The sequence below is a fragment of the Pelecanus crispus genome, chromosome 3 (genome assembly GCF_030463565.1).
Source record: "Pelecanus crispus isolate bPelCri1 chromosome 3, bPelCri1.pri, whole genome shotgun sequence".
NCBI classification, from domain to species: domain Eukaryota; kingdom Metazoa; phylum Chordata; class Aves; order Pelecaniformes; family Pelecanidae; genus Pelecanus; species Pelecanus crispus.
In genome coordinates, this window is record NC_134645.1 from 55,244,340 (window position 1) to 55,270,240 (window position 25,901).

A 25,901-nucleotide genomic window follows, 5' to 3' on the forward strand; every position below is an offset into this window, starting at 1 on the left:
AATTCCTCATGCTTTATATATATATATTTAATTGTGGAGTCATGATTATGTATTTTCAGTTCTCCTCTCTGTTACAAGTAGTTGACGTTAGGAAAATCAAAACGCTTCAACAGAGGTCAGGGATTTTTTTCTGTTGTCATCTGACATGTCAAGGTGGGTTTTTTAGCTGTTATGTTCACAGAGTGCAGGACATAGATATTTCTACACTTCTGTCACTTCATGTTTAACTTTAAAAGGAATATGTGAAGCAGAATTGGAAGATATGTAAGCAGTTGACATGTCATATGCACTTGGAAATATGTCCTGAATACTAACAGTGTTGCTTCGAATCCGATAAACTTCACCCCTTGTAAGAAGGCTGTCTGTAGTGAGGCTAACCCTCAAATAAAAAGGTCCTTTGCGCAAGTACACTGAAACCATGTGTAGGCACAATTTATAAAACCTGCGCAGCTCCAGTGCTTAGCTGAGCAGGTGTAGTGTGGTCATTCAGAGCACCAGGAGGCTGCTGTCAGGCTAGCTGATGTAAGAGAATGGGAAACATAATTAGTACGTTATATAATTGGGAATGTGTGAGCCAGTTTTGATAAGAATTGGCCTGAACCTTCTTTGGGGGATCAATCATACTCACAGGGTTTGGCAGATTCTGGAAGAGCTTTGAATTCAATCCATACACTTGGATTGCTAAGTATTCCTAGTATTCCTAGTAGCTGTCATTTCAAGGGTTATATTTGTTTTGGTTTATTCTTTTTTCCTTTTCCTTCCCAGTCTGTGCGTCACCAGGGGATTATGAAGTTGCCACAAAGGAGGAATGAGGCAGAGTCAGCTCCAGTCCCTGTGCAGCTGAAGATGTAACTGCTAGGGAGCCTGGAGTAGTTAGTAGCATGAGCATCCTAAAAATGGTGCCTTATTGGGCTTCCAGCTTTAACTTGGCTGATGAACTTTTGTTCTGTCTGATTCTGAACTCTAAAGCAGGTCGGGCAGAGCATAGCAGTGAGATTCACTGGCCTTAACAGGTCCCCCAAACTCCTGAATAAGTGGTGTGAACAAGATGTTGATTATAGTATTTGGCGTGGAGGGGAAAAGGTACTATTTTGAAAGACAAGGCAATTCTGGTAAAACTTTTATACATTAATTTTGTTTCAGAACTGAGCGTTCTGTCTTTCCTCACTTAAAAATACAAAGACATCCAATGAATGCTAAAGCAGAATGTTTTCCAGGTGAAATTACACAGGTGTGCAAGTGCAAACATGTTTTCTGTATGCAGCTGCTGTGCAATTAAATTTTTTAGATGTGATTAAAACACCAGGTCTGCCCCTGTCAATTAAGATATTATTCTTTTTCACACTGAATTATAACTTTGTAGTTATTCAGAAAAGTGTAAGGCCAAATTTTGGTCAGCTAAAGTCAATGACATTTTAGCTATTGATTATAATGAAAACAGAATTAGACCTAGGAAAGAAGTGGCAAGGCTTAACTTTTCTGTTAGTCATTTTGGTAACTTCCCTGACAGTGTCCTGTGTAGTTTTTCATTGCTGGGATATTAGTTGCTCCTTTGCAGACTGCAAACAAATGCATTTCTGTAGTATCTTCAGAGAAGCAACACCAGATTCCTACCAGATTCCTGCTGGATTCAGTCATTGCTTTCGTGCTAATCAAAGTGTATGCTGTGTCCATCTGTACAGAAATGAGTGGGGCTGAGCACAGTACAACACTCTTTCTCTTGAAAAAAGCATATATCCTTTGTATGAATTGCTTTCAAAGACATGTAATGACATTGAGAACAGGATGTATGACTTCAGACAAGTTTATACTCCTACTAGCCCTACTTGTTAACATAATTTGCACAGCTGCATTTTCTATGTGCCCTCCATTTCTCATCAATGAATTTCAAGGCTTCCTTCATTATTACCAGAAAAGTTTCTGTCTTCATGAGACCAGAATTTGGCAGAAAAATCATATATATACTAGAAAACAGATGAATTAGAATTATTTAAAAATTAAATATCAAACATGCATTGACATTTCCTTTATGAGTATTGTTACATGTAAACTTGATATAGTGTAATTCAGTAATGTTTTACATGAGCCATTATGAGTCATCACTTAGGGTATGGAAGTCAATATCCCATAGAAGTTCTTGCAGTCCATTCTGTGAATGCAGCCTTATACCATGTAGTGTTTCACTTTTTTTTTTTTTTGAAAGAGAATAAAGTGAGACTTCCTAATTTAAAAAGATCTTTTTCCTTAGCATCTCTAAGACTTTTCTATCTGAAGATAATGCAGTGCAGAGATTTGAGGCAGGGAATCTGCATTTTTGTGTTCCAGTTTTTTCCTTGTTTTATCTGACAGAATCTACAGACTACAGTCTAGCTAATGTACTTTTCTCTTGATTACTAACATCCTAAAAAAATATTTATTTTTTACCATGCACAGTCTTAATCCCAGAGGTTGTTTCTACATAACATCTAAATTAAAAACCAACATCTGATCACACCATTCCCCTATGTCCTGGGGTTTTTTTTGAAAGTAAGTAGGTACACGTCCTGTCTCTGTTAGACAATTCTAATTTTAAAAAACTTGTGAATGTAAAACATTTCTTTGCCTCAGTCTTTAATAGTCAGACCAGTTATCCCCAGGGTATTCAGCCCCCTGAGCTGGAAGACAGGGACGGGGAGCAGAATGGAGCCCCATAATCCAGAAGGAAGCAGTTAATGACCTGCTGCACCACCTGGACATTCACAAGTCTATGGGGCTGGGTGGGATCCACACGAGAGTACTGAGGGAGCTGGTGGAAGAGCTCACCAAGCCACTTTTCATCATCTATCAGCAGTCCTGGTTAACAGGGGAGGTCCCTGATGACTGGAGGCTTGCCAATGTGACACCCATCTACAAGAAGGGCCGGAAGGAGGATCCAGGTAACCACAGGCCTGTCAGCCTGACCTCAGTGCCAGGGAAGATTATGGAGCGGTTCATCCTGAGTACGCTCAACAGGCATGTGCAGGCCAACCAGGGGATCAGGCCCAGCCAGCATGGGTTCATGAAAGGCAGGTCCTGCTTGACCAACCTGATCTCCTTTTATGACCTGGTGACCCACCTGGTAGATGATGGAAAGGCTGTGGACGTCATCTACCTGGACTTCAGCAAAGCTTTTGACACCCTCTCCCACAATATTCTCCTTGGGAAGCTGGCAGCTCATGGCTTGGATGGGCATACTCTTTGCTGGGTAAAAAACTGGTTGGGTGGCTGAGCACAGAGAGTAGTGGTAAATGGAGTTAAGTCCAGTTGGCAACCGGTCACGAGTGGTGTTCCCCAGGGCTCAGTTTTGCGGCCAGTCTTGTTTAATATCTTTATCGATGATCTGGATGAGGGGATTGAGTGCACCCTCAGTAAGTTTGCAGATGACACCAAACTGGGTGGGAGTGTCGATCTGCTCGAGGGTAGGATGGCCCTGCAGAGGGACCTGGACAGGCTGGACCGATGGGCCGAGGCCAATTGTATGAGGTTCAACAAGGCCAAGTGCCGGGTCCTGCACTTGGGTCACAACAACCCCATGCAACGCTACAGGCTTGGGGAGGAGTGGCTGGAAAGCTGCCTGGCCGAAAAGGATCTGGGGGTGTTGGTAGACAGCCGGCTGAACATGAGCCAGCAGTGTGCCCAGGTGGCCAAGAAGGCCAACAGCATCCTGGCTTGTATCAGGAATGGTGTGGCCAGCAGGAGCAGGGAGGTGATTGTCCCCCTGTACTCGGTGCTGGTGAGGCCGCACCTGGAATACTGTGTCCAGGTTTGGGCCCCTCAATACAAGAAAGACATTGAGGTGCTGGAGCGTGTCCAGAGGCGGGCAACAAGGCTGGTGAAGGGTCTGGAGCACAGGCCTTATGAGGAGCGGCTGAGGGAACTGGGGTTGTTTAGCCTGGAGAAGAGGAGGCTGAGGGGAGACCTTATCGCTCTCTACAACTACCTGAAAGGATGTTGTAGTGAGGTGGGTGTTGGTCTCTTCTCCCATGTAGTTAGCGATAGGACGAGAGGAAATGGTCTCAAGCTGCGCCAGGGGAGGCTTAAGTTGGAAATTAGGAAAAATTTCTTTACGGAAAGGGTGGTCAAGCATTGGACCAGGCTGCCCAGAGAGGTGGTGGAGTCCCCATCCCTGGTGGTGTTCAAAAAGCGGGCAGATGTGGCACTTTGTGACATGGTTTAGTCTAGTCTACCCTTGATTGGCTTAGAGTAGACTTGGTAGTGTAGGTTAATGGTTGGACAGGATGATCTTAAAGGTCTTTTCCAACCTAAATGATTCTATGATTCTATGATTCTATGATTTAAGTAAAACTTTAAAGTGAATTTTAAGGGTAAAAAATATAGCTTGCAGTACAGTTTTCAGATATAATATGTCAACTGATTAGAAGAAGTACAAGAGTTTGAATGTTTCACTTAAAAGCAAAAGGTAGGGATTGGTGAGTGACATAATTCCCAGTGATCATTGGTAAATACCATTTTAAATAAGGTGGGGTTGACATTTGTTTCAGGTGCGGTTCTAGAATTTGAAACAGAAAATGCAGGAGCATCAGAAACATTTCTTTTGGGAGATGTTTGTTATTTTGTCCTACATTTTGAATTAAGGGATGCTCACTTTTTTGTCTGGTTTGTCAATATGTTTTGAGAAATAACGTATCTCTCTTTGTTCCCTGAACAAAAGAAGGAGCAGGAAAAGTTTTGTCACAGAGTCCAAGTGTATTCCTTGGACACATTTTAGAGATGTACAGATTCTTAGGGCTGAGCCAGCTCTTAGACGCCCTGTACAAATATACTCTCTTTGTCATTGTAATGGAAGAAATCCACCATTTGTAATGAAAGATTTCTGTATGTAGTTTATAGTTTGATCGGCGTGTGAATGACTATAGGTGGACCTTGAAGCTAAGTAATGATGTTATCCATGATGACTGCAGACATCTCCTGCATATTATTTCACATGTTAAATGAGTTTGATTGTTTACATTAAAATTTTGTTTTGCTTGTTTTCCATTCTGTTTCCTTCTTCTTTTTACTACTCCTTTCTATCCTGTTAGCTAGACTGTAATCCGGACCCTAGATCATATGCAGTAAGTATGGCATGTTGAGGGAGTTGTCAAAAGGAAATTGAAGGCAAAGGAAAACTTACCTTAGTAAATGCCTGTTAATATTTCTGAATTTATTTGTCTTAGTTTTTCTCAGAAATGACTGGGATACATATCAAATTTCTACCTATACCTATAACCTGTCTTCTCTCCTGAGGCCAGGTTCCTTCCTCTAACAGAGAGAGTGTAACAGAAGACTGAATATGAATAGACTCTGTGGAAATGATCTATGTGTTCTGGGAAAGCTGTAGATAAATAGGAGAAGTCAAAACTATTCATTAGAGCTGAGAAGTATGGTTGTTATATCCCCTCCGAGAAAGCTGCAGAGTTTGCTTGCTGTGCTCTTCTCTTTGGGTAAATGCTCAATGAGGACAAGTAGGGGGTAAGATTAAAAGTCCATACTCCTTTCCCTCCCCTTGTGTCAATCCACGTAACAAGCTAAGTGTGAGGGGGGAAGTAAACCACTTCGTCAAAACAAGGGAAAGATGGGCAAAAATGAAGTATTAGTGAGGGTTCCCAAGATAACATGCCCTTTCATTCACACTGTTTTTCCAGTAAGTGTCTTCATATAGGTTCTGTGACATTTGTATGAATATTATATCACTATTTCATTAACTAAAAACCTAGTCTGCTTGAAGAACAGAGGAAATGGCCACCACAATTTTTTTTCTTGCAATATGTCTTCTTTCAGAAGTCAGTCCACGTTAACATCACAAATATCTTCCATGGGATTGTCAGAGATGATATTCTAAAGCAATATTGTGAATACCCTTGCTTCCATTCCTACAATACTCAGTAAATTTAGAAGAGGGATAAATCTCACACATGCCTATTTGTTATTGCCTTTCATTGTACTCCATGCATCATTTGGGTATCAAGGTCTGGAATTGAATGGTTCTATAAAAATGCAAAGTTATATTTGGATGAATGTCAGTCTTCCTTAGTGTTACACAGATTATTAGGTCAGGTAGACAAATGGGAGAAAATTTTCCTGAGTACACCCGCACAAACAGCAGTAGATCACCTGACTCCTAAAATATACTGTAATTCCTTGAAAGAACAGGCACAAAGAGGACCAGCCAGTCTCCAAGTAGTCAGTACAAAACTAATCAAAATGTATGCTGAGATTAAACAAATCATTTTACAAATCATTTGAACTTCCAGAATCCTCTTTTGACCTGAGTTTAATCTCTGTAAATCTTTAGAATTTTCTGCAAATGTTTTGTGTTTTGTTTTTATTGGCCCAATTGCAAATTCAGAATTGATACTTCCCAAACTTTGTAATAATTTGTCTGGGTTTTACTATTTAATTTGTGTGGGGTTTGGGTTTTTTTTTTTCTGGTTGGAAAGTTGATTCCATTTACTCTTCAGTGTAATGGAAGTTGACATGTAGGGAAAAAGATGGTGGAGGCAAATCAAGAAATTTAAACATAGAGCTCTGTGCATGTTGGGCATTTAAATTCCACACTTGTTCTTGTGACAAGGGCCATAATAAGATCAGGAAAAAAAAAATCACAGTGTGAATATCTTATGATAGTGGTCGTAAGCAGTATAGAAAAATTACATAAACAAGCCATTCTCACTGCTAGTACAATTTTCTGGTGGATGTTGCAAACTACTTTCTTCAGACTATTAAGGGGAATTAACTGCTTTGTACACTTAAAATCTAGCAAGTCAGGATGTGTTCAATACAACTTGCTAGCCCAGGGCTTGTTCGTCTTCCCTTCAAATGGAGGTGCTGATATAGGTGGTGTTCTCAGATAACTGCACCTTGATGTTTATGCTAAGGTATTTTCCTTGAGGAGGAAAGGGTAAAATATTATCTGTAAATTATGATGATAGTGAGGGGTTGGAAAAAAAGTGATTTTCTGTAAAGAAATCTCTTTATTTTAACAATAACTTGGGGGTGTTTTTGTTTATAAGATAATAATCATATCTTTGTTTGAGACTGAAGACTCATTTAATGGGAAGCACCCTCAAGTTATTGTTTGGATGAACATATAAATTGAATATTCATATTTGAAAAGAAACATGAGAAAAAGTATAAAACAACGTTACAGTGGTGAAAGATAATTCTCTAGGACCAAGTGCACTTAATGTATTACTTCTACCTCCTGTTCCCTCTTACATCTTTCTTTTCTCTCCCCCTCCCTCCCTTCTCTACCTTACCTTTTTCTTCTCTACATTTTAAGAGACACAATCTTAAAGTTCATGCACCAGGGTGTATTTTCAAAGCTAACTGGAAGGGAATAACTGAAATTTACACAGTGGATACATGCTGTATCCAACAGGCCTAGTCCCTCCTGGAGTCGCAGGGAATGAAGAGGATAATGTGACAGTGTCCCTTAAGGTGATATCCAATATTCTTTTTTTTTCTCCTGTGTCTTTTCAGGGATTTCAGCAGCCACAAGAAGGCAAACAGAGGTCATGATTCCGTCTTGTCTTTCATGTTGGGGAAACTTTTCTTCTATGTAATGTATTTACAGAAAACATAATTTTCACAGGCTATCTCAAAAAGTTTGGTTTTGGGAATGGAGGTGTGAGTCTAAAAATAAGAAAACAGAGAAAAATTCAGTAAGTCTTGTTATTAAGAGAAGGGTGCCAGAATAAAGCTCTTCTACCATAAGTCTGTACTATTAAACTCCCTTAGTTTTTAAAGCGGGGTGGCCACAGGTGGATTGCTGTTGCCCGTTGGAGACAGCATGTGGTAACCACTGGACTATGCCCAGGAACTGTTTGGGACTTTGCTCTTTGGCAAGCCTAAAACCATGCCAGGGCCGGTTCTAACAATTTAACAGCATAGAAAGTTGCATTCCAGTGGCAACAGAACATTTGCTGCCAATGTTAATTCTACTAGCATAGATGTAGGGAGTAAGACCAAATAAAGTTTAAATCCTTGGAAGAAATCAATGGGATCCTCAGCAACCAGTTAGGAGAATAAGAGGCCAGCAGGGTACAAAGGCATTTTTACTTTTTTTATTTACTCATCTTTAATTACTGAAGAGTTGCATGGTGCTGCTTGTGTGGGTGGAGTTAGCCCTTCCTCCTCTTATGATATCCATCATTCTCCCAACTTCATCAGTTACCGCGCTGATTTTTTTTTTTCTCCTGAAAACCAAAGTAGGCTGATTTCCTGCCAAAGCAGGTCTCTAGTCTGTCAAAGTCAAGTATCTCTAGTCAGAAAGTTAGGAGCCTGTGAAAGGGATGCTCTTTAGGCAAAATGGAGTGTGTGGCTGGTGTGCACTGCCTGCGATGTGCAGTTTTGCCTGTGCTGCTGAAGGCTGGGTGCTGCCTCAGAGGAGAGGAAAGTCTGCTGTGAGCCAGCTTAAATGCAGGGGAGGATGAAAGAAGCATTTTTCCACCCTTTGGTGGCAAAAGCTGAGGGTACAAGTGACGTAGGCTCTAGGAGGTCATTGCGTGCAAAAGAGCCAGTATGGAGGAATCGGTTCACAGTAAGCTGGTGCTCAGCAAGCTACAAAGGTTCTGAGTTAACATTTAAGGAGGCTGCTCTGCCATTCCTAGTGTGTTCCTACTGATGATTATGGTCTTACTTCTGGTGTGCTATGGAGCACAGTTGCATACACGTGTGCAAAATCGTGGTGAGTCTAATGCCAGGGCAGTCCTTGAGCTCCCAGGGGACGGCTGGGAGGAATAGAGCAGATCAATATCTAAGGGTCCCTGAGCTCTGAAGAACCACATCCATGCAAAGTCCTCCATACTGTGTGAAAAGCAGACATTGCACACTTATACCGTCCTGTTGGTTGTTCTCATATTCCCACTGTCAAGTGGCATCAGGGCTTGGGTTAGGGCAGCCTATGAGCTGCTTCCTTTGTTCACGGTTGTCACCTTTTGCTTCCGTTACTGAGGTCTTTTCCTTTTCTCTCCAGTGGAGCATTAATGAGGTTTTAAAAGCACAGATGAAGGAAAAGGAGCAAGTCCTACTGATCTCCTTTCAAAGCATTGATCAGTTATTTGCTGTGCGGAGGAGTGCTGTAGACAGCTAGCCTGATAGATCAGAGGAAACGTTTCTTCTCCAGCCTGATCACTGTCCATTCGTTGATATCATAAGATTCAGCTGTTAGTGCCAAGGGTTATTGTGTCTGAACACGGACCTCAGACAAGGCAGTCTGAGCAAACAGGCATAGCACATATTTAATGCCGGGTACTAATATGAACGTACCAGTACATGTAACGTAGAATTCCCTTGCCTGCGTCCTTGGGAGGCAGATGCTGTTGCCTGCCACAGCGATCACAGATTTTACAGGCAATAATGTGTGTCACTTCCATAGCATGAAAAAACCCTTAACAACAGAGTTAACAGGAGCACTGCTGAAAGGAGCACTTGCCATCATGTGCACTAATTTTAAGTGTGACTGTTCTTTCCTCTTATATTCTGGTTTATTACTGTCAGGATGTTCCTGTGTTCTGGCCTCTTGGAGCTGCTTTCCGATAGAAATAAGAAACATGAAAGCACATTTTAGAGGAAAACATGTAACATAATAGAGGAGAAAGTAGGTCAGATTTCACTTGCCAGTGCCCCTTTAAGTTAACAGCTGTGGGTCAGAATACATTTTTATACAGAAGCACAGCCAGAAAATTTAAGCTCACACAGCGATGTCTCACGCTGTTCATAACCTTCACTTTATGACCTTTGATGTGTTGTGTGGCAGTGATCTAAGACACAAACCCAGAATTTTTTTGGTTGTTTTGTTGGATTTAATATGTCAGCTTTCTGAGAATACTGTACTTATATATACTGGTTTTTTTTAATTGGTACAGTCTATGTAAAGATTTATTTTCATCCCTTAGGAAGGGGAAAGCAGGGATGTACTTTTTGTGTGTTCCTAAAAGTCCATGAAAGATGGGTTCTTGACTGCAAAGTCATATCAGTGAGATTTCTTTCTTAATACTTTATCATTGTTTCTTTTCTGTTGTAAGGTCTTGATACCAGTTTCAAATGCCTACCCTTATCCAAATATTTAGGGGCCTGCATTGTTACTTACATGTTACCTGCAATTGCTAGGTCACTGTTTCTATTTATCTGTAATAGCATATTGCTCATTAAAAGGCAGGACTTGTTGCTATACTTTCCTCCAAACCACCTCAGTTTGAAAACAGAAGTCACTGTGGTAATTTTTCTGTATTTTCTGTTTTTATATTTTATATAGATAGTAGCATTTTTCCAATGGAATTTAATAATCTACTCTAACTGGAAGCACTTGGAAGTATTTTCATGGTAAGAAAACCATGCACTTAAAGTGTCATAAACAGGCAATTCTTTCAATAATTTTGAATAAGACTGTGGACTCTATGCAACAGACAGGAAAACCAGATGTGGAACCACCTTTGTATGAATTAGAAGACTATACTCTTCCTACATACAGTTCTATGAGGAAGCCTTGTGATGAATGAATAATTTGGCTTATTTAGGCATTGTAATTTTGTTCAGCTACAAGGATGGAGCCAAAATTGATTGAGTGCTGCTCAAGGACAGTATTTCTGTTTAATTACTTTGATTGTTATGAAGTAGGAGAGTGCCTGTAGTGTCTATGTCACCAAAGTTTATATTTTCCATAATTTCTTTTTTTTGCACATTCTATTCAGTGATTCATCTTTTCTTGAATGGTGCTTATCAATCTGACCTGTAAGTTACAAAGATTCAGTTTGGAATGGCATAGAGATCCATTTATAAATGAAATTATTTCTTGGTACTTATATAGAAATCTTTTTGAAGTACAGGAAGATTGCCAACATGGAAAAACATATTAGAAATGCAGAAGTGTGTTATGATAAATACAGCACTCATAGGTGGGGTTAAAGGCTGTGGTATAGCTGTGTGCATTCAGATTTATTTACTGCACAGAAATGAATCCCAAATGGCTATTTTTGCTTCACTGACTGTAATCCCAGCAAGGCAGCCTTATAGACATCTGCTAAGGCTTTTTATTATTATTTGGTTAAGATTTTGAGATTGAGGTGAGAAAAATCCCACTGTCACCTAGAAATGACCTCGAGGGGGTTTCACAGATTTGTCCAACATGTTTTTCACAGATTTCTACAGGCTTAGATATATTCCTTGCTCCAGAGTGCTTCAGACTGTGGCTACTCACATTTTCTAAAAAATAATGGACTGATGTATGCGGTGTGTTGTATAACCTTTACTCAGTCAAGCTTTTTTCTAAATATGAAGGATAAAGACCAAGCAAAGGACAAATTGCCCCACATTTTTCTTCAGTAGGCATTGAAATATATATCAGTTTATCCACTGTTACGTCTGCAAATAATTCCTTATGCTAAGTAGCCCCTCACATTCATAGCCATTGGACTGACTCAGGACATTCATAACCGTCATGAGATTTTGGGATATACTAGAACAATTTATTTCTGAGTGGGCTTCTAATCTAAACAAGATCAAGTCTTCCCATCTTTATTTAGCCAGTGTACTGTTGTAGTCTCTCTCAGAATTATCTGTCTTGCTGCTTCTCAGTTAGAAGAAGAAGGAAAGAGCGTACAGACCAGATAGCGCGTCCAGCCGTGCTGTTGTTGTGCCACACAGTTATCCGACAGTAATAACGTGAAGCAGAAACATTTAGGTTCTCCTTTCTTTTTCATTTAAGTAAATGCATGCTGATAAAATTCTAATGAAAAGGAATCAGAGCACAGGAGCGAGTGACTTATTATGGAAATTTTCTGTGATGCATTGTAATGTTGGATTTTCAATTTTTAAAAGTGGTTACATTCCTAATTGGCGAACAAAAAGGACCAATTTATCCCTTGCTGCGAGAAACATTTTTCTTATATATTATTCTCATGAAGCCTGTAATTCAGCCAAACACATTATGTAAATGGAACCTATGAAATACCTTCTAAAATATACATCAGATTTACATTACTAGACTGTTACGTTAGATTGAGCAAGGACCCTTGTTACACTATATGGCAAATTTTTTGACTTTCATAATACTCCTTTCTAAAACAAATTGTGTTTGGTTCAAGCAAGGCTTCTATTAATAACTCTTGGGGTTATCCTAAATGAGTATTTACTAGCTTCACATGGGCATTATGAACATAGTCTCTACGTCTTCGTCTTTACTGATCTCAGGAACAAAACTTTTATATCTCTTTTAAACTAGAAGTGCTTTCTCTTGATACAAAATCTGCAAGTGTTGGAATGCAGTGACTGTTCCAATGCCAAATGAATTTGGGTAAATCTGCATTGCATACAGATTGAGTTTCTCAAAGCCTTATGACACGGATAGTGTGGGCTGCAAAATTAGCGGACAGTATAATAGCTGTGAAAGCTAAGCTTGTGTAAGACTGTGACACAGTCAGAACCCAGACTTATATCTAGTTTGTCTGCATTGCTTGCAAGTCTGATATTGTTAAAAGATAGCACATTTTAACATTAATGTTGTTCCTAAAGATGCAGTTTAAATGTGTACATATATGGCTGTGCCCCTTCTGGAGAATAAAGTTTGATTTCAAACAGTTGTAATATATTTAGAAGCAAAATTGATTATCACAAAATAATTTACATTAGTAACTGATTGTAGTAGTTCATTTGCATAGTGAAGTGCTGTTAGCGGTGGTTTCATACAAGTTTAGGTGGAAGTGTTAATAACTCCATTTTCATTTCTGGCCTGGGTTTTTTAAGATACTCAACTTTTGATGGCTTTCTCTTGTGGATCTCTCCTCACACATAAGTTACATTTTGTCTTTAAAATGAAGGTCAGAGAGGTGTGAATTTAGATCCAGGGAGCTTCCCATGAAACTAAAAAGATACTCAGATACTGAAGCAATAAAAATGAGCAATTAACCCTAAAAGAGATATCCGTTAAAGCTATAGGCAAATTTGAATATATCTGCATTTCAGGAGGAAATCTTTGGGGTGTTTTTCTTAAGGTTACATTTGACTGGTGAGCCATGGGGACTTTTGAACTGTAGGGACAAGATAACTGCTTGTCCAGCTCTCTATAATGATTTGGGGACCATCCAGAGCTAAAATGATACAGATCAGCTTCTCATTTTACCTTACAGCTGTCTTTTTAAAATTATTATTTGTTACATTCAGAACAGCAAGTGGGCAACTAATAAGGATTAGTAATAGGGAGGTTTTATTTAATTTCAGTTTTAAGCTGCTTTATTCAACAAAATCCTTAAAACACAGAGATTATATTTTTGGAGATACACACTGCCATGAATTCTATAGTATGTGCATCTCTAAAGCATATTTTCATGGAAGATTAAATGCTTATATACAGTATCTGAAATTATTATTGATTACATTTTGCAGTTGTATTCCCACATTGAGGGCTTGGTGTTTTACTGTTTCAGTGGGTTTTCAAAGCATCGTCTAGCAGGATTTACAGAAGCTATAGCAGTACTGCTAACGCTAATGATTTTATCACAAGTCCTGCTGCATTTGATATTGTATTTTAATACCTGTCTCCTGGAGTACAGTGAATATGTGAGAATTCCTCATTTTATTTTTAAAAATAATTCTCTTTCTTCCTAGTTACTAAAAATATTTAACATTTAGCCCATTTCTACCTGTGTTTGCCCACAGACAAATAAAAGGAGTGATATAGTTCAGCCTTTGAATGGGAATATCACTGTTCTTTTCAGCTTTATGCATCTCTCTCTTTTTCTAATTTTGATACTTGAGGTTGGTAATACTCCTCAAGGACAAGAGATAAGCAGGAAGCATTGTATAACACTTACAAAGCACATAACTTTATCAAAGAGGTCATTATTATTATTTGGGGATTGACAGTTAAGGTATGTCCATCAGGAGTTAGGAGAAGTTAACTTATATTAGAGCAAACCCATTAGGTTTATCACTGTGTTCCTGCAGTGAAGACACATTTCATGTGTATGTAATATTTCCTACATTACTCATTTTTTCTTTCACCTCCAGTGTGCTGGCCCTGAGCAGGATTTTGGGAGCCACTGCCCCTCCTTGCTGTGGCCACCACTGGAGGGTTTCTGAGTGCAGGCCAGCTCAGGAGTAAAACTGTTTGTTTGTACTTATTCCAAGTGTTTCCTCTCTGCATCTCCACAAGCAGTATCCTGTCAAGCTTGGGATACCCATATTTAGTTGTCTCCATGTAGGTGTCTTCATGTATGGCAGGTGTCTGAGCTCCTGTAATGGTCTCTGGAGGTTTAGTCCATACAGAGAATGCAAGCGGGTGATTCACCTCACCCTGATGTTGATACCTGGAGGCTGATCAGCTCCAGCCTCCATTGAGTGTATTGACACTAGTGGGAATTTCTCACTTAGCATGCAGGTAGGTATTTATAGATAGCACTGAAGTTTAGGTGTCTTGTTCCCTAATTGAATCCCATACCTCTGACCAGAAGCTGAATTATTTTGCTCATAATTACAAAGGGAATGCTCTCTGTGTAGAGTTCAAATGGCTGCCTTGAGAGGCTGAAGGCACAGGGTGGTCTTCACAAAGTCCTATTTAGCTCTCCTAGCTGGTCACACTTCTATTTAATCCTACCTACCACCATTTGATGTTTTACCATATATGATCTTACCTCACCTCATGCAAAGGATTTCTGTGACTAAAGCACTTTTCTTGCTTCAGATTCCAGTTTTCAGTAAATTTTCAACTTTCAGTAAATACTTATTTCCTTTTCCTTGCACCTGATTCGTGGTAGAGACCATCTCTTTTAAAAAGTGCTGCAATATGCCAGGCTAAATTCTGGTTTTATGTACATAATAATCTTGTCTATTAGTAATGAAAAATTATTATAAAATTAGAAGTTTGAAACAAAGCTTTTATGTGGAGTTCGGTCCAGTCCTTGTTCACCATTTTCACTGTTTTGTTTTTAACAGGAGTCCTGTGCTTGTGTTCCAGTGCGTGCATCGCCATGTCATTTGCCTAGACTGTTTCCATTTGTACTGTGTGACTATGCTGAATGACCGTCAGTTCATCCATGACCCGGAGCTTGGCTATTCCCTCCCTTGTGTAGGTATGTTTTAGCCGATTTTCTTTTTAAAAATTTCTGTGATTTTTATTTCAGGGCAAGATTTTTTTATCACCTATTACTTTTGAGTATATCCGTGGAATTACACTGTTTTCATAGGAGTTGTTTAGTTTCATGGAGAAAATATTTGAATATTGAAGTGGCTCTTGCTGGATGTGAACTGGAGAAGGGCATTTCTTTTAAAAGCAAATGCATACTTTCTTCACATTAGTATTTTATAATCATGAAGTGCTAGCAGATGATAGCATTACACTCTGGTTAAAAAAACCCACCTTGACCTCCACATTTCCACTTTCAAATTAAGTAAATTGTTAACTTTCTTGGCCTGTCTTCAAGTACTAATAAAAAAAGGACTGCATAGGAATTTCAAATAGCCTTCTTGTTGATGAAGTTATTGCTGCTAATCATCACCTCACTGAATGAAATGTAGATCACCCTAAGAAGACAGTAGATTATCTGTTTTACCTGAGCGGGAAACAAAGTTTAACTTAACTAAACAAAGGCTTACACTGAATCTGGAAGACGTGTTTTGAGAATTGATTCAATTACAGTGGCACATGGACCTCAAAATTCTCAAAAATTTTCCTGTGAAGAAATATATTAGAATTTATTTTTCCTGTTGCTAAATTTGCATATGTGCATATGTGTTTGTCACAAGTGCTGTATAGTGGTATGAGAATCATTTTCCAGCATATTAGAAGCTGCACAGAAGGTGGGTTTGCCTGGTTACATGAGTGGCTGACAAATAAGTTTCAAATCACTAGATGGGAGAAAAATTGACAAAATTTCTTAGGAGAGTGGTGCTTATTTAATGCAAGGACATGCCTTGAGGATATTGAAAGTACAGTAGGAAGAACCATTTAAAATTATTTATTTTTAATTGCTTCAGGAGCAATCTAGCAATGGTGACCAGTTCACATTTCACTAGAACTGCTGTTTATGTGGTGTCTCGCCAGGTCTCATTTTACTTCCCCCCCAACAGTTTGCTCTGCTACTGCATTTACACACTGATGTCATACTACACAAAACACTTTTTAATGTTGTGTAAGAAAACTCGTCATGAGGAACCTAACAGGAGCTTTATATCCAGTGCTCTTTCCTTGACCTTGACATTACTGTAGTACTGTGTGGTCAGTCTGTACTCTCAGCCTTCCTCCTTGCTTCTCCAAAAGTTAATACATTTTCTGCTCCCACACAAATTAATCAGCTACTTCTTCTCTTTCCTGTTCTCCTGTTACCAACTTAGGTTAATCAGTTATCCCAGCGGTGCAGCAGGCAACTCATGTTTCTCCTCCCTTGTGAGCCTCCTTGCAGCCGTGGCTGGTGTCACAGACCTTCCTCCAGTTCATGCTGTTATGATAAACTAATGGCCCTTCCACCTCTTCTTCTGTGAACCCATTGCTAGTCATGCTCCACAAAACTTGGATTAGGATTTTTGCATTTATCTTGCAACTCTAGATGTTCAGTTCAGAAGTTTTATCTGTTCTTTTTTCTCAGAGAGGAGACTAAGAAGCTTGCAGAAGTTTTTACTGGCAGTAGCAAGCCAGTCTTTTTCTCTCTTCTATGTGTTGAACACTGTGGGAATTGAGTGGTAGAAGCAGAGTAGGGATGGGATGAGGAGAAAATGCAAGAAGACAGAGCTGAAATGCTCAGGGATGCAATTTCAGTCTTTGAGAGGTGAGGAAAGCATAGGCTTGGCCTAAGAAAGGGATACCATAAAGGATGCACAAAGGATGACCGTACTTCTGCTGTTCAAGTGAAATAGGGTTCAGCTGTGGGAATGGAAAGCAGATATTGCTGCCAATCTAGCCTCAGCTGTGTTTTACTTCAAGTGTTAAAATAGCTAAATATGGAATGCTAAAATGTCACTAATCTTTCAGAACTCCCCAAATCTGAAAGCTGTTTTCAAAATACTATATATTAAAGTAGTACTAATAGTAGTAGTAGTAATAATAATACAATTGCAATATATTTTTTCTCTGTTCTCCAGTTAGTAAGAATGTTTCTTGGAAAAATTTCTGCAGAGGTGCTGCGCTGTGCCAGTGGAGTGCATAGTTTAGGTGTGCCGCAGTGGAGTGCAGTGCTATGCGGTACAGAGATTCTTGAGCTAGAGCCGAATCGTGGTGCCAAAGGGAGGGAAGTATAATTGTGTCAGTATAGCATGTAGGATGGGCTCTTTGACACTTCTGGTAGGCTAATAAGGACTGCCCAGGCAAATACTACTGCAGGAGCTGTGGTAGTATCTCGGCACAGTGGTGTGTGGTGCTGTCCAGGCATACCTGCTTGAGCAGAGCCAGCCTGATTATCTCTAAGAAGTACTGACATTATACTGTGCTGGCATGCTTTGTGTTGGGGAGGTTCTCAGTCACAATTTCTGAGTATTCAGCAGTTTTAAATAATATTCCATCTAAACCTAAAATTGATTGCTGCCTCCATCAGTTCTCTTTGTTGTGTTAGCAGTTCTGTATCAATAAAAACATTTGTAAGCATTATCTTTCAGACTGCTTGCAGGATGAAGAATCTAATAGGTGCTGTTGTAACTTCACTGGTTCATTTCTGCAGCTACCTGAACCTGACTTTCTGGTTTGCAAGACATTTGGTTGTTTCTAGAATTATGTTATATTTGAGTTAGGAACTGATGACTATTTTTTGTCCTTTGAGAAAATCATGAAGCTGAGTTGCATCACACCTGTGAAGAGGAGGAATGCCTGAGTTGCCAACCCCTTCTCTCTTACTGCTCAGCTACAAAGGATTTTAGCCTCCTTCATAGCTATGGATCCAGCAGCTTTCATCAGCAATGAATTCAATTAAGAAACATTCAGAACAGTATCATGTCATTTTCTTTTCCATTTACCATGGCACTCCTACTGAATAGTGTAAGATTGCATTTTTGCAATGTACAGTTCGCAATCTTCATTTTTGCAACTGCAATTTGCAGTTTGTATTTACATGTGAGGATGATAAAGCACTGTTTGACACAAGTTTCTCTAACTACCTCAGTGAAGACTAAAGTGAATTCCCCTTAGCAGAAATGAATACCATGGGACATCCCAAGGAAAGAGTTTTCTTTCTTACTGTGGCAATGCTGGTTTAATACGTTATCTCTAACAGAGCATGACTCAAAGCAAAAAATATTAGATCTAAGCTTTATTGAAAGGTTAGATGTTGATCTGAGCCTGCTTCTAAAAGGAATACAAAACAAAGTCATATTTACTGTAATGAGATTTATGTTGTGGTAGGAGACCAGGTTGCACAGACAGATCAAACCAGTCTGTATTAATACATGTATTTTTAAACATCACAGATTAATGCTGAAGTAGTATTTATGGTGTCTTGAACAGAAAATACTAATATTCTAGTTTGGACTTTGTAAAAATTATTTTCCTTTTTTATTTTCATGTGAGAATGGATTTACTTTAAAACTAACCCATTTCTTCAAGGCATATGTGCACACATTGCCCTAGAACTGTACAGGAGGGGTTGGTTTTGTAATTAAGCCTATTTAAATTGTTTGCACTTCCAATTAGTTCTGTTCATTCTTGTGTTTTTCAAAAATAGAGGTAACATAATGAACACAGACTGCAGTTTCCATTAACATTTGACTCACTGTTCCCAATTTTTATCAAGGGAATGTACCAACGTAGCAAGTTTTTTATGTCTTTTATTGGATCAATCTAGAGGTGAAAGTACCGCACACACAACAGAATAAAAATAAACAGCAGCTGCTACAGCAAAGGGTCACTGTGACAGACGGGATCAGTGTTATCACATGTGTATGATAACTTGAGCTGGAAAGGATCTAGGGATTTCAGATAAACAGTGCTTCCCAAGTAAGTTTAATTTCTTGCTTCCTGGCACAGATATACCGGAAGATGCATTTTGTCATTGTGTTCAGTTATTTTGTATGGTTATATCCTTGCTTTTCTTTGATTTCTGTTATTTTGTTTCTTTGATTTCTGTTATGTGGCCTAATTAAGCAGGAGATAATATGTGTTCAGAAGGTGGCTATCATCTCAGAAGGTGAGCTGCGATACATCACCTTGGTAATGCCATAGCTTCACTTTGTTTCAACACAAAATGTGTCATTGCTGTGATTTTTGGAAGAACATTAATTCCTTAGTGCTTAGCTTCTAATCTAGTGCCAGGCAGCACTGCTCCAGCTGAGAACAGCCAGTGTTGAGGACCAGAGCTCCGAGCACGGTAACTGGTGCATTGCTAGGATTAGCTGTTCAGACTAGTGTGGCAGCAGCCCCATGATTCAAACCCACAGTAGCAGCTCAGAGCAAGGACTTATAGATAGGAGCTGGCTAGATTTCATTGGTCATTAAAATAAAAAAGTAAACGTTACAGATTATACTCTCTCTGCCCTTGTTAAATGGCAACAAAAATCTATCCCATCGCTCTGTATGGTGTCTTGTATTAATGAGGCTTCATGCATAGAAATTTCCATGAGTGGTGACCTCCAAGTATCTTTGAAATAATTAATAAGGTGCTTAGAGGGACAGATTTGCATATGCATGAAAGATCATTTATGGTTATTTAGTTACTGTGCAGGGCAAAGAATCTCATAGCATTACCTCAAAGCAGGAACTGTATACAAATATACAATGTATTACCCCATTTAAACACATAGTGGTCTTACAATCCCCATTTCATTTTTAAAATAGCATTACAGCATTATGGGTCTTGGTCCCCAGGGTAAAATAAACTTCCACGGATCTTGGGTAGAAGAAAAGTTGGAGAGGCCAAGGAAAGACAAGGTTTTACACTGCTGTAGGCACTTTGCAAAAAATGTCTTTGCATCACTTTATTTCTTACAAGTAATCATATGCATGATGTATTTTAAAGGAATCCAGATAAAAGATGTAGTTCTCCTGATGACTGTAAAACACTGTTGTATCTGGAAGATTTTACCACACATATATAAATAAATGAGTGAAATTACCACCAGTTTGTGTATGGAACTGCTAATAAAAAGTACTAAAGCTTTAAAGTATAATAAATTGCCTTAAGAGCCATGTTCCATTGAAAGAAAGCTTTTGGAGAATGATTAAGGAGGCATATGTATTAAGATTAATTTTTTTATCCCCATTAGATGCTATTTGTATAGTAACAGTATGTTCTTGTTCCTATAGAGGATATCAATGCAGTGGTGAATCTCTGAATCATCTTTCAAAATCATATTACCCAAAAAGAAGAGGGGAGAATAAATAGGTAGCCTAAGCAAAGTTTGCAGGTAAAAGGAAGGAGAAAAACTGTGTTTGATTTGATCATGACAAATAGTGTGTTTGAATCTTTTCTGTTATAGACAAAATCTCTGTTAAATTCAGGAAGGCATGTGTGTGCAAGGGGTTTTAAAGTGAAGGTCAGTGATCTATGAACAGAGCCTTCTCAAGAATGTAATGAGGAAGCAGGCATAGTTTAGTGGGGCTTAAAATGGAAGAGTGCACCAGTTGGTACAAGAAATAAGATTTACCTGGTGTGAAGCCTCAATATGTCAACTGTTTCTGAAATCTGTGTTTTCCAATAATCCTGCTTAAAAATATTTGAAGTAACTTAGGAAAGCTGAAAATGCAGGAAATGGCAGTTTATTATTAGAGGTATAAAATAAAAGGGATTGAAAGCAGACACATTTGCAGTTTTCAGAAGTTCTTCAAAGTACTCCTTAAGTTTAGTATTTAGGGGGTGCTAAATTCTTGACAGCTATAAACTTTTTGTAATTTCTTGTTGGTATGAAATATCTGAGCATACAGAAGCAGGTGTAGGAGGCTGGAGAAATGCTTTTTATTTTTTATATAATATACATCTTAGAAGAGGGTTTTTCCACTCTGAGGAATTAATAAACAAGCAATTACAGTTTTCAGAACATTTGTGGTGACAGTTCTAGTTGTATTTTTCTTTTTCCAGCATTGCCCGTGACAGGGAAAATGCAGATATGCGACCATGTTGTCTATTCATGTTCTTAAAGGAATATCTGAGCATCTTTTCTAAGGGCATTGGTAATTTTTTTTCCTCTTTTCTGGACTCTTTCTGTCATTGATTTCCCATGGTTGAACTCTGCTATCTAGTCTAAGGAGGTGTTGTATGCCCACTAAGCTGCTTCTTTTCATTGTCCCCAAGGGGAAGCTGGTTACTCCTTCCGCATAGGGAGTGCAAGTCCTGCAGTGGTGAAGGGCAGTATAGAGGAGGAAACCCTTTTCTTCCTGTCATTCCCACAAAGTTCTTCATAAAAAGTAGATTATACAAGCTACTATACACATGTACTGGTTTCATGAACAGTGAACCTTAGATCATTTCTCTATATAAGAATAATTCAGATGTTCAGCCTACTCGTTAATTCTGACTGTATCTTTCCTGTGTATTATGGGCAGAATAAGTATTTATTAGGGATTATTTCCCTTCTTCATGTTCATACTATTACAGCTATTTTATTATTCATGTTATGGTAGTTTGAACATACTCCATTGACTTAGTTGTTGTATATATTTCTTAGTAAGAGGCAATGTCTGCCCCTTTAGCTTATTGTTTGGGCTTATTGTTTGAGTAGGTAAAACATGGGATGAGAAGCAGAGGCAACAAATCACATAGAGGTTACACAAGAGATCACTGACTGAATTTGTGTTGGAACCCAGGTGCAGTCAGTCTCATTACAGTGCTTTTCCCATGAGCATATTTCTTTTTCACCCCTAAGGTGTTTGAAAAGTAGATTCCTCTAATTCCCCTACTTTTAACTTTCTACAGACTCTTGGTCAATATGCTAAGATGAATAATGATCTTTTTCTATAACACTGTATGTGCACTGAACTGTGCGGCACCCTGTAGGAGAGCGCCTTGTTGACAAAGTTCATCTGCTTCCCCTATTACTTTTTAAAATTGTTGGAAGCTTATCAGAGAACACATCTAGACTGCTTTCTACCCTGGGCTAGCAGATAAAGCTAACCTGACCTCATTCAAGTAATTACAAGTTTATTCCAACCAGACTTTGACAGAGAAGGGAACCAAAAGCATGTAGATAAAACAGATTTTTACTCTCAAGAGTTCATTGAATTTGCAGCAGTTTCCTGAAGACCTTTTTATGGTCTTCTGCATTCTCCTCTCACTGTGGGCATGAAATAAACATGAACCAACAGAGTATCAAGTGGTTTTTTTGTGTTCCTTTACTAGCACAAGCGCATGAGGCTAGCTCAGAGGACGTGGTTAGAAGTCACAACAGCTCCTTCATTTCCATTTTCAATGTTGACTGAAGTTCAAGCAGCGACATCTGAGGTTTGTTCCCTCAAGTCTTTGCTCTGTTTCTGTAGCAGCAGATTGCCAACTCCATTTCTAAACAGTCTCAAAATCTTTACAACAAGCAGAGCTTGATCCCATATTTGAGGCAGGCATTGCTTTCTTATCTGGGAACAACTACAGTGAAATCATACCATGTGATCCTCACAAAAATCTGAGTTGCCATAATTACATTTAGCATGAGATGTCTTACTGTAGGTGTTTTTCTTCTCCTCCTTATCTCTTACTAGTTCTTCTGTTGCAATATATTTCATTTGTAAATTGTATGGAGATGACAGTGCGTGTAGGCTTACTCTGGTTAGTAATAGTGAAGGACAAGAGATAATGAAAAAATCTTGCTTAGAAATTAATTGGCTTTAAGAGCAACTAGGAATGAACTTCAAAGCAGACTTCATGTCCTATAAATTAAGATGTCCGGTGTCAAAGTAAAATAGACATACTGAAGTAGTGGCAGAAGTATGTGTGTACAGGTCTATCCGTCTTTCATCGTTTTTATGTCCAGCAGAAGTGGACGTGAATTTTTGTCTCAGCTGGAGTTAGTGAGGGCCGTGGCTTTGTCTTTGGAAATGAAAGGTATTTGTTCTGACTGAAAGTGCTTCTGCCCATGTCTGTTTATCTTATAATAATCACTTGATGTGGGTATATGGTTGGCAAGTCACTTCTGAGCTGCCATCCGATTGAGAAACATCATCACCTACATGAACAATAAAATCAAGTAACAGAGTCTTGTTAGTCATCAACTTTACACTCAACTGCTTGAATAGGTTTTTAATTTAAGCTATTTTCTAATTCATCTTATGTAAGTGCTGTTGTAGCAAGTACAATGATTTTGACTGTATCTTCTTGAAGTCTATCTTCTCCAGAAGAATGTATTTTTTAAGAAAGAAGGATCAGCTTCTGAACAAGAAACTTATGTGTTCATTCATGGCTGCAGTGTCACTTTGAACCAGGTTCAGTTGTCCTTGGATGGTGCTTAGAAGTCCTGAATGGACTTGTTTGATGCTCCCATTCTAGTCCATGGGCAGTTAATGTTAATGAGGAAGACTCTGGGTGAAAGATGGGGATAATGGAGATAAGTAGAAGGAAGAAATAATATACAGGGAATATAGGGAAGAGGATTCATGAAGGGAAGGAACTGAGAGAGGGGCAACAGAGGCAGTACATTAAGGAGATGAGTTGGTGACTATTCAAGGAATGAAAGAAAAAAGATCTAAAGAGGGAGGGTGAGTAAAATGAGAAAATAATGCCTCCAGCTTCCCTCACATTTTGGCAAGGCTGGGAATTTAGTTTTTAATGGCAGCAGTTCAGTGGTTTATATGTGGACTGTTCTTCCACAGACTGGAGACACCTGAGTGTTTGTCCTAAAAATGTCCAACAGGCTGTAGAAGATGCTGATTTTTACAGCTGGAATGTGCTTGAGGTGTTTGTCTTAGACTTTTAGAGCAGCATGAGGGGAATCTGACCTTTCAGGCCTGGATAATTAGAGGTTTCCTAATGGATCAGTTTTTATCTGAGCAGAGGGTCTCTTTCAGTACAGCGCCATCTCTGAGGTGAGCTGTGCAAGCAGCAGCCTTTATAAGAAGTCATTACTGTCTGCTACCTTACATACTCCATAAATAACCTGCTGGGACCAACTGTGGCACATTCAGCATGTGTTTAGTCTCTGAAGCCCAGTGATTAATATTCCCTGAGTCACTTTCTGAGCCTTGGTCTCCCACATGGCAACATGTAGAGCTGCTGCCACATCACAGAACCAGCTAAGGACATTCCCCTTCAACGAGAAGTTGGCTTTAATTAAATTTCTGTGTCTGGAAAGTGAAAATCTAATTTTCTTTTTGACATTTTCTATATTACTACTTAGACAAAATTATGAAAATAATTAATCCCTGTGAAGCAGACATCAGCATTATAAGGGGTACAAAAATATTGCATATAAATAATACTACTAATCACCAATCTGTTATAATTTATTGATGCAAGTTCTTATTAAAACTCTTAAATCAGATTTGTTCTCGATATAGCAGATGTGCCAAATGATTGCACAATGTAGGTGCAAGTGAGGGTTATAAAAAGTAACATGGTTCAAACTGCATCTCAATAAATTATATCTCCCCAGAAATGTATTTCAAGAAAAGAAAGAAATGGGGGGGGGGGGGGGGGGGGGAAGGACGTAAGGTGTATGATTTAGAAAAGAGATTTTTGTTCTGTATCTGGGTCAAATACAGTCCCATGTAGTGGTGGTGGAAATTGGTGATAAATGAAAGGTCTGTATGCAATAACTTAGTGTTCTCATCGTGGTCGATGGGGAATCCATGTTCACATTACAAAAGCCATCATGTCACCTACTGTCAGTTGGTAGCCTTGTTTCCTTCCCTAAGAATGCGGAAGAGGATCTTATAAGCATGGAAATCAAACTGCCTCTTTGTAGCTGAAGCACTTTGTGGAAATCAGAAGTGAGGGTGGAAGAACATGGGGTCATTTGCACTGATGAAATGCCACTGAGATGCAATTTGCAGTGCTCTTATCAAGATCCTTCCATATTAACTAAAAAATAAAAGGTTTATGAAATCTGAACGTCTGCACATTGCACTGTGTCAGTCTTGGCATTGACTGAAGTATTGCATTTCAGTATTTTTCCTTTGAGTTTGATGCTATAGGCCAATTTCAAGAATTAGTCCTTGGATATTGCAATTGTAATCTATCTGCTTGAGATTTGTTAGGATTTTTTTGCGGGATGGTTGGGAACTGCCATTGCACAGAGAGGGTAGATGGAGCAATGTCACTGGACACAGGCGGTTGGCAGAAGACCATGGAAAGAGGTACTGGTCCAACTAAGTTTGGATTGCAGGAGCACAGCCTATTACAATGAGAAGACATTAAACTGTCAAGCTATTGCTTATACAGATTTGCCACCGTATGATAAGAGTAGTCTTATTTGGAAATAAGTGTAGATTCTTTAAGGTTAAAAATATATGTGTTTAAGCAGATGGTGGGTTTTAATAAGGTCTTGTAAACGAATTCAGAGGCTTACAGTTAACTTTTTTTTACTTTGATGCTTGATAAATTTGGGCTAGTTTAGAAATGTTTATGTTTCATTTTCCAGTTTTAAAAACAAAGTAGCCTCATTATTTCAATGAAAGTAACAGGACAATAGATCTGCCAGAACAATTGAATATCTCGATATTTACTGCAGTATTTTATGTTTTGAGCTTGAAATATCTGTAAGGACACTCAACACCTTCTTTGCCTCGGTCTTCACCGGCAACTTCTCTCCTCACCCCTCCCGAATCGATGGACCACAAGATGGGGACCAGGGGCTAAAGCCCCTCCCACTGTAAGGGAAGATCAGGTTTGAGACCACCTGAAGAACCTCAATGTACACAAGTCTATGGGACCTGATGAGATGCATCCCAGAGTCCTGAGGGAATTGGCTGATGTAGTTGCCAAGCCACTCTCCATGATATTTGAAAAGTCATGGCAGTCCGGTGAAGTTCCTGCTGACTGGAAAAAGGG

General features: G+C 39.0%; 1 protein-coding gene across 1 annotated transcript in view; it reads left to right on the forward strand.

Annotated features, from left to right (window-relative positions):
• PRKN (parkin RBR E3 ubiquitin protein ligase) overlaps nt 1–25,901 on the forward strand; it is a 699,368-nt gene that overhangs the window by 354,800 nt on the left and 318,667 nt on the right. Inside the window, exon 7 of the mRNA XM_075707694.1 lies at nt 14,950–15,086. Coding sequence (XP_075563809.1) covers nt 14,950–15,086 — 137 coding nt within the window. The remainder of the gene's footprint in view (nt 1–14,949; nt 15,087–25,901) is intronic.